Source organism: Rhea pennata, chromosome 5 (assembly GCF_028389875.1).
Source record: "Rhea pennata isolate bPtePen1 chromosome 5, bPtePen1.pri, whole genome shotgun sequence".
Taxonomy (NCBI): domain Eukaryota; kingdom Metazoa; phylum Chordata; class Aves; order Rheiformes; family Rheidae; genus Rhea; species Rhea pennata.
The window spans coordinates 31,713,110-31,728,776 of record NC_084667.1 but is presented as its reverse complement, the minus strand read 5'-3'; the positions used below and the strand labels follow the sequence as shown (position 1 = coordinate 31,728,776).

General features: G+C 35.1%; 1 protein-coding gene and 1 long non-coding RNA gene across 4 annotated transcripts in view; one reads left to right on the top strand and one right to left on the bottom strand.

Annotated features, from left to right (window-relative positions):
• The window catches only part of LOC134141710 (uncharacterized), a 59,786-nt gene that overhangs the window by 3,463 nt on the left and 40,656 nt on the right, over positions 1 to 15,667 (top strand). The window lies entirely within an intron of this gene.
• OLFML1 (olfactomedin like 1) lies at positions 5,875 to 14,927 on the bottom strand. Of its 3 annotated transcripts, none has more exons than XM_062577414.1 (3): positions 14,617 to 14,927; positions 11,654 to 11,942; positions 5,875 to 8,612 (listed from the first exon to the last, which is right to left on the bottom strand). In XM_062577414.1, exons 1-3 carry the CDS (start codon positions 14,740 to 14,742, stop codon positions 7,834 to 7,836), a joined length of 1,194 nt encoding a protein of 397 aa, XP_062433398.1. In that variant the 5' UTR covers positions 14,743 to 14,927; the 3' UTR covers positions 5,875 to 7,833. The 3 variants fall into 3 exon arrangements, with proteins under 3 accessions (XP_062433398.1, XP_062433399.1, XP_062433400.1); XM_062577415.1 differs by having other exon boundaries at positions 11,654 to 11,939; XM_062577416.1 differs by having other exon boundaries at positions 11,654 to 11,752.

Sequence of the window (15,667 nt, the reverse complement as noted above, 5' to 3'; positions counted from 1 at the left end):
ATAAATCAGGAAAACACTCAAATTTTGATATACTAGTTTACAGTAAGTTCCAAAAAAGTTTATAAAGTTTTATTACACTGTTTATGAAGGAGATTAGATCAGCTGCAGCTGACATGGTTTATAATTCAGTCTCAACAATTGTAATTTTTCACTGTCAACTTTACTCAATAATTCTACCAAGAGAAGGGTGAGACCTCACACTGTTCCCTATCAAGCTTTACTCCAAGAAAACTACAACAAAGGTTGTCATAGTGTGACTTTGACACTTTCAGTGAATCATAGTATTCTTGTTCATACACTGTACAGTCTATGCAGCACTAATATTAAAACATGATGAATGAACATCTTGTGATGCAAGTCTGTGAATGCTGCAAGTACCATGAAATCTCTTGTTCCTAAGAAAATGATTGATTTGTGTTTTCACAGATTTCCTTTCATGTAAATTTTGTTAACCAGCTTTACACAGGAAATCAAGGAGTAGAGAATTATTCCCTATTGACTTCATACAGCTGATCACTGTGTCTTCTCAGTAGAAAGTCTAGCAGCCTGTCTTATCTTTAAAACAACTTTATGGCCAAAGTTGTGTACCAGTTTCCTCTGCTTATGTGGAGAGCCATTGAAACCTTTTTTAACACATGTGGTAGAGCTACTAGCTGTTGCAGTGCATTTTCAATGTTTTATAGTTCTTTTAATGAGAAAGATTTGTTTTGTTTTTTCTTATTACTTGGTAGTGTGAAATGTTTCAGAGGAGAATTTAAATACAGATGTTTTGCCTCTGCATGAAATTACACTTGTTTTTTTTTTTTATTGTAATCTTACTGGACAGGTACACATGCTTGATACTAAAACCAAATATATTATTTTTGTTCTCTCATAGTGTAGTGCATCAACTGTTTCCTAGCAGTATACATGATATAAAAGTCATATTTGAAAATATCTCCTACCAGGGCAGATGAAATACCTTTCTTTTGTTCTTTAGTGTATCAACAGCTAAACAAGCTTAGTATTCACTGAGAAAACTGTTTTTTTTTCTCCTAGCCTTCTGTTTAAATTCTAAAAGTTCTTATGGACACATGAATCTCTTGCAAAAGGCTTTAGAAATGTACCTTTGTTACCTTTGTTCAGCCTTTTTAAACACTTTTAAACAGGACGTTGATCAGGCTGCTGGCATTTAACTGACTGGAATTATGTCTGAGACAGTTGTAATTGGTAGCAAAAGATAGCTAGTGGTACTGTATAAGGATATAGCTCCATCTAGTGTTCAGCTTTTAAATCAGGCATGAATGATCTTTAGAGTAGAATGAACATTTTTAGCTCCCAAGAGCCAAAACGACAGCACTGGGTGCATTTATTGAGGTATTTTACAGTTTGTTTGGGGGGGGGGGGGTTGTTAGACTAGCATAATCAATGCACATGGAAAACTGGCACAGCCTTTTCAAGTAGACACAGCTGTTCAAAACACCTGCATCCGTGTTTGCTCTAATTGTCAAGCAAAGGCCTTCTTACTGCAGCTTGGAAAAAAAAGAGCTTTTACCTAAGCATGCAATAACTTAAAGTACAGACAATACACTATTGTATAAGCTGTTCTTCCATTTTCTCCACTGAGGTAGTTTTGTGCTATGAGACTTGTTTCAGTGAGACTGAACTCTTACTATGAGAGACTTGGTGACTTCATGCTTGTCTAATTTTGTTTGAAAAGAATGCAAGGTGCATTAAGAAACAGTAGAAACAAATACATTCAATTAAGTATTGTGAATTACCTAAGTCATTATAAAGCTGCTTCTTGACTTAAAATATTTTAATTGTCCTATCACCTTTTGGCCAAAACTCCTAGCTAGCTTTTAGATCTGATTCAAGTAAGAGGCATCTTTCATGGGCATCCTGTTTATTTTAAAAAATATACACAAAATCCTGTAGTTTGAAATATAGGAGAGACAAAAAGTAGGAAAAATCCAAGGTTGTCTTTCCAGTTAGCCTTGAGCTGAGGCGGGGAAGGTGTGCACAGGGGGCCTCTGTCCGTTGCTTTCAAGACAATACTTCTTATATTTCTGTCTTTGGTAAATGTCATCACACTTGTTTTTCTCATAATCATACATACTGATGCAAGAAGTAATCCCTTCAACTTTATTTTACAGACAGGCCTTGCATAGTTTCAGCCTATTCTCTTTGGAGTTAGTCTGGTTTAACAAAATACTTTGTGCTCACCTAGCTGCGGAAACCAGCTACAGTATGTAACTTAACCTGTAACTCCAAGGCAGAAGGGATTAGTTTAAAACACTTTCATATACCTTCTGCATTGGCAAGAATAGGCAAGGTCAGTTACTGTGACTCAGCTGATATACAGTAACTCAATCATAAGCCTGAGCTCTTGGCTTGTTTGGTGATCAGCTTTTTTCTGTTAGTGTTGCCTGGTGTTTGCTACTGTGCGACTTTATGGAGAAGATAAAAGATGCTCTCTGTGGAAGTTCAAAAGAAGAGAAAACAACATACCTATCAGGTATAATGACGTCTTTGGCTGCTAGACAGCTTAAAGATCTGCCTGCAAGCAGTCACTAAGATCTATTGCAAAAAAAAATGAATGTGGCAAATCTTTATCTTTAATGATTGCCTGGAATCCAGTAGCTGATAGACTATCAGTATGCGCCATAACTTGTTTAACTTGGAAATTATGCCTAATTGGGCGTGATTGACCTATACAACAGGAACTCCTAGACTTATAAACTCCCTGGGCCATCTACCCTGTTTCTACGCAACAGAGGTTTCCTGTCAGTCTTTCTTCAGTCTTTCCCATAGTCGTCTTCTTCTTCTTCTTCTTCTTCTTCTTCTTCTTCTTCTTCTTTTCCTTAATTTGAATTTATGCCAGTCCCAAAGAAGTACCACAGGATCAAAACTTTGGGAGACTATAGTCTTGCTACTACTATTTTTTAAGATAGTGGCTTTTTGAGTCCAGACCTGAATTGTGACTCTCAGGTTCAGAGATATTTCACTTTTTATCATTTATCATATTTTTTTTTTCTGTTGATAAGATCTCTTATATGACTCTTAGCTGGTATTTTCAGAAAAATAATTAATTCTTTGTGGCACCTTTAAAAAGCACATCTGTGATGTTCAGTCCTAAAGCCTCGATCATCGTTGATTGAGCACCCAAAATGTTCACTTTTTCCTCTGTGCATATCTGTCCAATTGTGTATTTATTTCCCTGTAATAATGGAGTGAATAAGCATATGAATTTAGCTGCTCATTTTTCGTGCTTGTATATTGTCAGATATCAGAATTCCTTTTCAGCGCATCACGTTCTTTTTAAAAGACGTATTTAAGCCTAGTTTTTGAGAATTTATTGTTTTTCTTAGATTTAAGTCATATGATATTGTTGTGCATCCTGACTGAATAGTTAAACAAATTCTTCTTGCATAGCCACAAAGAAGAGTGATATTTAAAATTTGCCATTTATGAATAATAGTATTTGTAGCAATTAATTTAATTTGCCTTTGGTATTTACAAATAACATTGCCAAATATCTTGACAGCAAGTTTAATAAAAATTTTCATAAATATTTTCCCCAAAAGTTTGCTTTAGCTGGAAGGATATTAGAAATAGCCCCTTCCTTGCCTTTTAGCTCTGTGAGAGGGAGTCACTAAAATTATAGCTAGTAAAATCACTACAACTTAATTGTGCCACCTAGGTTTCAATACTGTGCTATGTCTGATAACCTTTTGGAGGTTTATGCTGCAGCAGTAAGTGACTGGTTGGTGGTGAGTGGAAAGAACTCAAATAATTTCACTCTGAAAGATTCAGTTGCTTATATTCTTTGAAATTAAGGAGATGCTTTGCCTGCAGTTTATGGAATAGGCTTAGGATACAGAGTTTTACAATTCTGATTTCATCTGGAAAACTACAGTGGCATATATATATTGTTTTATATTTGTAAGGTTGTGTGCCTTTTTTCATGTGTGTGCATTTGTTCATGTCAAAACATAAACATCTGTGTTTATGACACCACTGACAATTCATTTAAAATGTTTAGCTAGAACAAATATATCAGCCTTTATATCTATTGGTTAGTGAAGCAAATCATTGTTTTCATCACAAATTTGATAATAAAAAGATATGTTCAAAATACATAAATTATAGTATTAGTCATTTGGGAAATTATGTATTTTTATTTGAAATATAGTAAACTTGAAATTACAAGACTGTTAAGGATTGTAGTGTACTTGAAATATACAATGTACTATGAAATGTACAGCAAGGAAGGAACAGGTTATTTTTCTTACAATGTTCATATCATGAAAAGAAAGAATGCAGATTAGTCTGAAGGCTGTTTCGATTTGTGTATATACAGGTCCTAAAAACCCTTTAGAGCTATATATTGTACCTTTATTGTCCTCAGTTGCAAGTGTATGTTTGCACCTTGGTGGCCAAACAGCTGAGTAGTAAGTTCATTTTTTCCTGTACATAGTCACAAGCTTTCAGAATGGTGAGGAAAACAAGCATTTCACAGCATTCAGCAAAATTTCGCCATGAAGATTGCTGAAACAGATTTTTTTTGAGACTCTAATATGAACTAACATTTTCCACAGTGATACAAGTTTTGAAAACACTTTAAATCCATTTTTCTTTGAGACTGAAATACTCATTTTCAGATGGTCACCTTAGTTTTCCTGGTCCACATAGAAAAGAGGCTTTAAATAAGATTATGCGCCTCTTCTCAAGAAAACATTTCTGTCAAAGTTATTTCTACCAACTGTACACGTGTCACTGGAAAGCTGGCATTAAATCAGCATGTATCCTGCAGACGCATTAAAACTGTTTTTGGGAAAATATGGTGTGAATATAAAGCCAAAGTAAATCCTTGCAGCTCTTGCAGTGAGAGCCATTCATCCATATGGCACACATAATTTTCAAATTGAATATATACACAATGAAATTCATAACATAAAAGTTTTAATGATACTGTACTCAAAGAGAACATCTTGGGTGTGAATTACTGAAGATATATATGTCTGCCCTGTTGTTATGCTCTTCCCTATGTAGTCTTTCTTGGTCTGTCTTGGAGATTGGATATTGGGTTAGATAACTCTGATTGATTAAATAAAGCTAGTCTTAAGTCCTTATATTGGACAGGATAAAAATTAATGGGATTACGCTGCAGCAAGGAAAACTGAAGTTGTGCTTTAAGAAAAATGTTCCAATGGTTGACTTGTTAATTGATAAATTCCTTGGGAGAGTTATAAAGTCCCTATAATAAAAAGTTTTAGAGAATAGTTCAGACAGGCTAATTTATTGATACCTCCTTCAGTCCTGTTTTCTTAAAACAGTACAGTTCATATATGGTTTGCCAATGAATTGGTATCAGGATTAACTGATACTAGTTAGAAGTTCCAGCTCTTCAAATGATTTGTTTGTTCATATATGTTTCTGAGTCTAGAAGGCTTGAAACTTGTCTCTCCTTATAACTGAAGCTTAGTTTTGAGATTTGTAAAAATTTTGTTGAAGTTCAGAGCCTATTTTAAGTTTTCATGATTTTTTTTTGCACTTTGTACAGTATGAAATACTTTAGTGAAGCTCATGTGTGTGAATCTTTCTACTTTTATTGAAATTAGGTAGCACTGTGAATTCATTATAAGATTGGTTTTAGAGGGTTTCCAGGGCAGCAAGGTTCAGAGAGGGTCTTGTCTGAACTGTTAAGGATTGGTTACTGATACCTGTTGAAAATAGTAACTTCTATAAAATAACACAAAGTGCAAAATAGAACACTAGAATCCTTTTAGTTGAAGTAATACTATAATAATAAAGCATGTTTTTCTCTCAAGTAAGTGTGGTGCATAGCATACTCCAAGAATGTCTCTTCAAAAAGAGCAAACTGAATTCGTATTTAAGTCAAAAGCCTTTATTTGTTAAGTAAAGTTACGCATCCTTTTGCAGTGAAGGGTCTCAGAGCATTGCAGAGGTGGATAATACCATTTTGCATTTTTGTTTTTGTAATTTGACAGATAACTATTAAAAGGTCAAATAATTTAATCTGCCGTTTGACAACAGTCTCTCAACAGATCAGTGCCAGCTTCCTTATTGAGCCTACTGATTTCTTTAACTAACTGTGCTTCTTACGGCCTTTGTAACAGAAATCTTGGAATAGTCATTAAGATTGTTTAAAATTATATAGTTTCTTTTGCTAAAGGCAGACTAGCACTGTTGCAACTCAGCAGTCTGTATTCTTAGTTGTGTTCTGGAACTCCTTTTCAAAATCATTTCCTCATGTTTGGCTGTTCAGTTGAAACTATTAAAAAACAACAGCTCTTTCAGTGTAAAGAACAAAATGTGTTTTTTGTAGAAACAGCTGAGGATTGCTTTTCAAGCACTGTTTTTATATCTTGTTATTATTAAACAGAATGCTGCTATCATTAAAAGCCCAAAGCCAGTATCTGCATTTCGCAGTAAAAATAAGATTTTTTTAAATGTATTTGTATTTATCTGGTGTTTATCTGTTACTTGCAAAACCAGTATTGACCACCTTGCACTGCTGTGCTTATCTGGGTCACATTCTCTGTATTTGGCCAGAGCCAGAGGTCAGGAAAGGAAAGATTCAGATATGTGCAATGGAAATGACTGGAGGTATTCAGGAAAACACCTCACAACTAGGTGCTGAAATAGAACTAAAAAGAGACAACTGAAGAGTGATATGTAAAACATTTTTAAAATAGAGTGCAGTACATAGCAGAACAAGTAGGAACATTCCTTCTAACACACAAGCAGGGGTTCACTGAAATGTGGCAAATTCAAGGTGATTAAAGGGAATGTTTAACCTGTGAACATTGTTATTGCAGAAGATGGCTGCAGCTAATGTGTTAGCAGGATTAAAAGTGGGGTGTACAGTTATATGGATAACAAAAATTTGGAAGTTTAGTGGAATTACGATAAAAGTTCAATGATTAGGAATAGCCTATATGTAATGTACAGGAAGTATATGTTAAAATCAAACCACATATTTGTGCAATATGAACGCTTATACTCTGTGATATAATCAACTTTTGTTGTTAGAGCTATATAGGCCATTTCTCTGGAACCATGTGATTTTCTATTGCTCACTACAAAGCTTCCTACAGTTTAAGTATAATGAAGGTCATCAGATAATGTGAAGACTTCTAACTGGAGTTCCATGTCACTGAAGCAGTCTGTATAGTTTTGACAGCCTTTGATAGGAAGAGAGCATGTTTGATTTTATTTTTTGTGACTGTTAAGACAAATTTTTGTATATATCTAGTCATCATGTAACTGAAATTAATGGAATCTTTATATGTTCTTAAATGAACATTAGTTTAAGTTCACATTGAGGTATGTGAGCCTAGATTTATGTAAAATTGACTAAAGTTGTAGCACATGGAATTAATTTAATTTTAAAATTAAAAACCGTATTGACGTGGGACTCCTCGGAAAGTTAAGGCTACTCAATTAAAGGTATGAGTGGATACATATATGCATATATTAAAGATAAAAACTTTGTAAATGTCTGTTGTTTAGTTCTTCTTAAAAATAACAGGAAGGAGGTAGGTTTAGAGAAGGTTAAGCATGTTACAACAGCTTTTTTCTGTAGCTTCAAATCAGTAGTTTGGTATACTTTACACCTTTAGACAATTCATTAATTTCTTGGAGTCCTTTTGTAAATTCCTCACAATGGAACACATAGCCTAACACAGATCTTTAAGTAAGCACAATTTGAGAAATGAACAATTACATGATTGTGAGCCAACAGGAGAGTAAGGCAATTTTTTAAAGGTGACTTAAAAGAAAACCTGGCTGCTAGTTTTAAAATGTATTTGAAAAGTTACTAAAGGTTTAAACTTTTTGCATTGTTTGAAGCTTGTAAATGATCTGGGATCCATCACCCCAGGCAAAGAGCTGTTTTTCTTTGGGGTTATAGTGTATTGTGGAATGGCTACCCTGACGTTTGGGAAAGTGCAGTACTGGTGCCTCGTAAGTATTTACTGCACCCAATACATCATAAACACATTGTATACGAGAGGTGCCTCCACTAGGGAAGTTGTATACAACATAGAGTGTGTTGCATACCATAAAAGCGGCTTCAGCATCTTTGCTACTGCATGATGTGTCCCAAGTGTGCTCTATTGCCATGGTCATGTGGTTGATTTTAGTAATTACAATATTTCCTCCAGTGTCTGGTTCTGCATGGATTGCCCAGAGCCCTTGCTCATCAATGGCAAGATCTATTTTTGTAGCTGGAGAAAGCTGATAGACAGGAATCCGTCCAGCACCTGGCAGTAGCATTTGATCGGATACATTTCTTTTCTGGATGTTGTATTTAATTATCTCATTTAAGGAGCCGTATCTGTGGTAGAACAAGAAACCCTGATATATGATGTGGCCAGTTCCTTTCCAGGGAAATGACAGGGTGACTCTGCGAGCTCTTTGTGTATGATTACTTTCCATGAATGTCATGATATTTTCAAATTCCAAAATAACGTTATTCACAGAACCACTCAATAAATAAATCTTTGCATGCTTTTTGCCAGGATCTTTCATCCAAGAACCATGTATCTCACCAGTCTTCTTAACTATCTTTAGAGACTTAATACCTGCAAGCATGAAGTCACAACCTGCAAGGAAACACCCAAAGACAAAAACACACATGAAATTAGAATATTTATGAATCTTCTACTTTCATTTCTTTGATTTACTTAGTTTCCTTTTATCCAACTATAAGGCCAGGGTCAATATATCAGTAAAGGTGTCAATAACATTGCTGTGTTAAGGAATGTTGAAACTAATGTTGTGTGATAAATTTAATATCTCCTGCTAAGAAAACTGTTTTCATTTCTTAAGCTATGCATACTGGATTGTTTTCCACTCTATTAGATGCATGTTGTCCAAAAGGGATTCTATTTGTGCACTTGAGAGGAGGCTAACAGAATAGTTAATGATTCTTTGTTTATTCTTATCAATTCTTTTATATGGGTGTAACTGACTTCAGTGAGGTGACTCTAAAGTAATCAGGTTTTATTTCTTACTGACAGCATACAGCTTAAAACCTGTTTTCTTGAAGTGTAATGTAAATGCTATTTTTCTTTAGGAAATTCCCTTATTATCTGTTAGCCTCTTTGTTATATTCATAATCAGAAAACAAATAAAATTGCAACATTGTAATATAAAGCCAAAACACTGGATTATCTTTCCGTTCACTTTCCCTGCAGCTGCAGCACAAAGAAATCAGTGCAAATAGATAGATCACAGAATCAGGAATCTCCCTAGGTTAAGGCAATCTTTAAAGGAACTGATAAAATTTCTCTGTTACCAGTCCTTATGCTAAGAGCATGGTCGGTGGAATTGTATAGTTGTTTATCTCACAATAGGGATAAAATTCCCATTGGCAGAGTACTTACATACATAGTTTTGGCTTCTTTGCACTTTGTATGCACTTTGCACAGATGTTTAAGATCAAAAAGCACTAAGCTTGTAAAGAGTCAGGTATTTAGACCTGAGATCTTTTTATCATCCTATCCACCAAAAATTTAACTGCAAAGCATTTAACAAGCTTGCTTACCGAAGGCACTCATAAATTGCAAGAGACACTATTTGAAGTTTAAAGAATTTCCTTTAATGAAGTGCAGCCATTTTAGTAAACAGAACAAACAAGGCTCAAGGCAGGAAGTTCTGGCAATAGATGAAACAGAGAAAGCAAAGGCAGCCTCCTTTTTTGGCCTAATATGATCCTATTGAAGTCAATGGCAAGATTGCAGTTGTCTCTCAAAAGTAATCTTTTGTCATTTTGTGTACTGATACCCTCTACCAAAGCCTTTTGATACTGCAGCTACAGTATGGATTTTTGCTGGAAGTCCTTTGGATGCAGTTTCCCTGAGCAAGGCTCAATAGGTTTCCTAAAACAAGCTAACATTTATTGATCAGGAGATTCCAAAAAATTATAACCTGTGAGTCAAAATGCCTAGCCAGCCTTAGGAATGTCTTCATCTACAGGAAAGATATGCCAAATAGACAGATTTTTCTCTGAAATTCGTGAATAGTTTCTGTCTTCTCCAGACAAGATTTTAACTCTCCTTGTCTCTCTCAATAGCTTGTAGGAAGACTGAGAAACTGAGACATGTATAGTGACCAGGAAATATGACAAAATATTTCCGCATTCTCCACAGTGACACCTTCAAAGGCCACTGCTACTTATCAGACCCCCAAAATGTGCAGAAGATGAATTGCAGGTATTGTAGTTTCCCAGTACCCACCAGGATAAGGTATCAACTACTGCATATAAAATCACTGATTTTACAAGAATTGTTCTTGATTTCTTTTTCCAAGTCTCGTATGTACTTGAACCAAAACCAGTAACAGTCGGACTTATAATACATTTTTTTGCCATCATCTTGGAGTGACTCAGCAAAATATTGTAACTTTAGGGTAATATATGACGTTGTAGAAACAGAGTTGCTATTTGCTAAGGTTGGAAGTTTCTTATTAAAGCTTAATTTCTAAGTACTGTAAAATCTACACAGCGACTATTTTTGCCATAAACTTCTGTGGGGCCAGCATCTGGCTGCTGTTGATCAAAGTAAAATTAGTATGACATCCTGTAATAAATTTTAAAGTAATAATTTTCAGTAAGGGAAAAGGGAAAGTAATTTTTCTCCCTTCTGCAATTCTCAGAAAGAAATAATTTTCCAAGTGTCCTTACTACAGGGAGTTTAAAAATCTCTTCATTTTTCTATCTCTCAAGAAAAGTGCCTACTGTTCAAAAAAAAATCTAGGTATGGAAAAAATAAACTTTGATATTCAGAGCCGTGAAGAGTAGTGTAGGAGTAGGGCTTAGAAGTCCTACTTAGAAGCTTAGGGGTCTGTTTCTTTTAAAAATAGCATTTTATATTTTCTATTCCATATTCTTCATTTCATACTCATTTTGAATGAAAATGAAACAGACTAATTTAAATACATCTACAATATGTAATTTACATCAATCATTGAACTTTCTTAAGGTAAGGATACTTTTTAGTTATGAAATTTAATTTGTTGGGGAAAACAGCATAAATAGTATATATTCTTCATACTAGGCACTTGCAACACTTGATTTTCAAAACAGAATTCAGTTTTGCTTGCAGCTCAGCCAGTGTGCTCTCTTGAGAATGTCATAGGGGGAGGGGGCAGAGAGAGAGAAAATAACAGAAGAAAAGAGGACAGTAAAATAGATGAAATATGTAAAAGTGAGTGAAGTCTTTTTGTTAGTTCTTGAGTTAGCTTTTGAGTTGAGCCTTAAGACTCCTGCTCCCTTCAAAAAACAAAACTTGCTTGGTATAGCTGTACTATTGGACATGTACTAGCATTTTGGGGGCTTTATAAGAGCATACCTTCAGAGGCTTTAAAAATTCTTATTTTATGTTAAAAAGAAGCTTTCAAAAAATCAATCTGATATAGAGTATCTGCAAAATAAATATTCAAGATGTATTTTCTTCTCTCCCTCTCCTATACCCTTTTCATAGCCTTTTTTAAAAGATTAGTATTTACATAGACAAAAAACCATGTGATTTTCTGTGGTATTCACATTACATGAAAAGCTGTGTTATCCCTATATCAGCATACATGCATCGGCCAAGGGACTGGTTCCTTCATAGCAAAGTTCTGAAAAATAAACTGTTCTTACTTGCATTAAGCATGAGTTTAAGTTTCCTTTTTTCTTCTGCTTCTTCAAATAGCTGCTGTTTCACCAAGTCTTCATCTACTTCTATACATGTATTAGAATCTGTGATAGATCCAAAATAGTCAATGTCCCTTTGTGCTCGTTCAACTTTTGTTAGCAAATTCTCTACTTCACTTTCAATCTCAGTCTTATAATTGTTCAGTTCTGCCAGGCGTGACATTATTGTCTTTGAAAAGTCTCGAAATTCTTCAACATAATCCAGTACATCTTGGTTGCATTTTTCCAGCCTCTTCTTGAGTTAGAACACAGAAAGAAAACACATTTGTTCACAAGTTCATTTTGTATAGATTAGAATGTCATTCATGAATACTTTAAAAAATGTGCCATTCTCCCCTTTGCAGTCCCCCTCCGCCATCTATTTCAAACCAGTTGTCTGTTGCTGTATATCTACATGAAGAGGGCATCCTAGATTGGCAGTAGCATTCACAATTCTGGTCAAAAATAAATACTTTTTCTTCATGTGCTTACTGACAACCAGATACTTTGATGCTTGAAGAAGGAAGTGTGCTCGGGCTGACACAATCAGAGATACTTCAGGGCATGTGATCTCGATTATTTGCTTTCTAGAAAGTTTTCAGAAGTCCTTCTGTAGGACCACTGGTGAAGTAGTCCAAAAAATTTTATGCTAGAGCTGCTGGCCTCTACAAGCATACATGTTTCACTTAAGTACACCTCTTCTGAGCAAGACAGTATCTAGTATGGCTTCTTCCTTTTCTTTCATTTAAAATAGAAGACTAAAATGCTAACCTCATGTCTATGCTTGAGGAGATTTTTTTTTTAGTCCAACTATTGGCTATATTAAAAAAAAAAAAGTGCAAGGGCAACTGAATTCAAATTAGTCTTTATATGAGACTTCTGATTCTACAGATGTTATCAATTCTCTTTGATCTGTCTTTTCTAGAAGTTTCTAACAGGTTGTATGCCTACTAGGTACTCAAAGGGATGCACCATGGGGACATAGACAAAAAGAAAAACCGTATGAGTACCATATTTAGCACTGAAAACAAAGGCAGCCTCTTCAACCTTAGATTGAAAATTTTTTAGTTTGGTTAAAAATTCCTCAACGGAAAAGTATGCTGAAAAAGCAGATCTTTCTTTATATCTAGATTCAGATGACCAACTTCACAAAGTTCTTCTCCCTCCATTCTTAATCCAGATTTACCACTTAAATTCCTCTCCTTCCCAGTCCTTTCTGTTTACTTATTCCCAGCTCATGCACCTACCTCATGGCTGTGACTTGATTTTGGTAAAAATGAGAATTTCAATGACTTTGGGAAATTGTTTGTAAAAAAAAATAGTTTTGAATTAGAATGAATAAAATTGGTTCTGGATAAGTCAAAGTAAAGAAAATAGTTCTGAATTGGAATAAAAACAAATAAATAAACAGATAAATTCTCAAACTGTTTTATATCAGCAAAACTGAGCTGCTCTTTTCTGAACGTGAGTGAGTGGCTCAGCTGCTTTGACTTCCTGCTTTTGACCCCTCAGGCAGCTGCTGTGTGTTGGAGAGGACAACGTAAAGGCTTCCCTTGGAGCCCAGGTTAGGAGATTCTTGCGTTGGAGAGGTAAGAACTCCTAATGAGTTCTTAGGAGATTGGCCTGAACCTGGTTCCAAGGCTTTAAATTCAGGAAATCTGCATCTCCACTGGAAACCTGCCTGTGTTCTACGAAAAATTCTTCAGAATAAACCAGATGGTCAAGAAACTTTAGCTTTGGCTTCTGCCATACCTGGTTCCCATTCTGGTCTGCTGAGTTCTTGCATGTAGCTAGTCTAACAATCTGAATTGTGACTTAAAGGGGAGTGAGCTAAAAGTCCCTTTTCACCCGTCCACTGCTCAGCAGGTGGAGAAAGCAACAGTAGCCTGCTATGAGTTTTCAGTTGAGTTTAGTAGCTAAACAGCACTCACAAAACATGAAGGGAGTTTTTCCACTGGGGTTGCTCCTTAAAACTGATCTCAGCTCACCTCTACTGCCTGCCTGCCTTCCTAGTTTGCAGAGCTATGAGAAAGAGAGGGGGAGAGGGAGGGAGAAAGGGCAAGCAGGAGGAGAAGGGAGATGGAGAAGCTGAGAGCTTGAAGTGAAGACTCTTCAGTCATAACGAGAACAGAAGACCAGGCTAATCCCTCACTTTCTCTGTTGTGAAAGTTAAGACCAGTGAAAGCCCTGTTTGCACAAACAGAGAATGTACAGCCAGTCATGTTAAAATTTCTCTAAACCAGTCTGCTGATGCAAGTCAGGAGCCAAGAATATGTTAGCAATTTAAGGTAAAGTAGCATGTCAATACTGCAAAGGTATTTTGCAGTACTAGCAGATCTTTACTGAAGAGAAAGAAATGGGTACTGACTTGTACTTTCATATAATTACTTGAAAGCAAATACCTGTTTCAATCTCTCAGCTATATGGAGATTATTTCAATTCCTTGTTAAAGTGCAAATACACTGACAGTTTACAAAAATGCATCTTAAACTACTCATACAGTTAAGTTCAGCAATACATAGAAAAAAATCAGATAAGTTTCTGTCTTCTTGTTAGTACTTGATACCTAATTGTACTAGTAACAATATCATTATACTTAGAATGGACAGTGGCAGTGCTTAAAATGTTTGCACATGTAGCTAAGTTTTACTGATAGCATAATAAAAATACAAGCGATAGTAGAATGAAGTTAAAACATTATGAAATTATATTCTACAGTAAACACTGAGTGGTAATTTGGAGTCATTAGTTAAAGATTTATTACCATACTACTTAATTTTATTTATTAGAAAAAAAGTGGGAACTTACATCTCTGATACTGATTAGAATAAAAACTGTCCTGTATGACTATATACACAGAAGAACATACATCCATTTTCAAACTCCTTTGCAGTTAGACAGTATTATTGAACTATACAGATAACACATACCTCTAAAGAAAGGAAACGCCGGTCGATGTAGTTCATGAGTGCTGCATCTTGCATTACATATTGGGCCTCTCCCATGACACTTGTGAAGAATGGAACTAATAAAAATTGGAGTTTCAAGACTACCATTGTTCATAAAAATTTGGAAGAAAAAAGTAGTGTATTAAAAGTGTGTGTGTGTGGGGAAGGGGGGGTGTACCAAACAGTACTCCCACTCCAGAATAGGAGAAATATAATAGTTGCCTAATGCTGTGATGTGAAAAATAGCTGAAAGTACTGAGGCTGAAAATATTAAAAGGACTTAAAATGGCTGTTTAAGCTGTTATGGTGTATCTTAAAAAAAAAAAAAAAAAAAAAAAAAAAAAAAAAAAAAAAGGTTGTGGAACAGGAACTGAATGTGTTTATTTCTAGAAGCCAGATGACTGCTTTCCAGTTTGTGATCCTATGATCAATCCCAGATGTTAAGTACTGAGTCACATAAAGCCTGTAGGCCAAATTTTATTAAATACAAATAAAAATAATTTGTTTTTCTCCTATCCCTCCCCCATCTGCTTTCACTTATGATGAACACTGAAGTCAGTATATACTTGGTATAAATCAGTGTAGTTTTACTGAAGTCAGTGGAACATTGGTCATTTTTTTCCCAGGAAGATGTAATGTCTAATGTCTGCAGCTGTTCGAACAATCACAGTTGTTGCTGTAAAACAGTCTAAAACATTTCTTTTTTTACTTCTGATATTCAACCTCTTTATAATAGGACCAAGAATTACAGAGAAAGTTGTTGCTGTTTTTTATAGATCTTTTTCCTTTCCCCTTCCCCTCACCTGTTGCCCATCACAATATCATGAGTGCTTTTCCAGATAAAATTAATATCCTTGACAAAGTTCTATGTCAATTTAATGGAGTCTTTGACTGTTCTCTCCTTTCAGAATAATAATTCTACTTAGGATAGCTTTTAAAAAATAATAATTTACTTACCTGAGTCTGTTACATTTGGGGGTGCTTCTATGTATTGATTATTTTCATGTCTGAATGGTATATCTGAAGGGATACA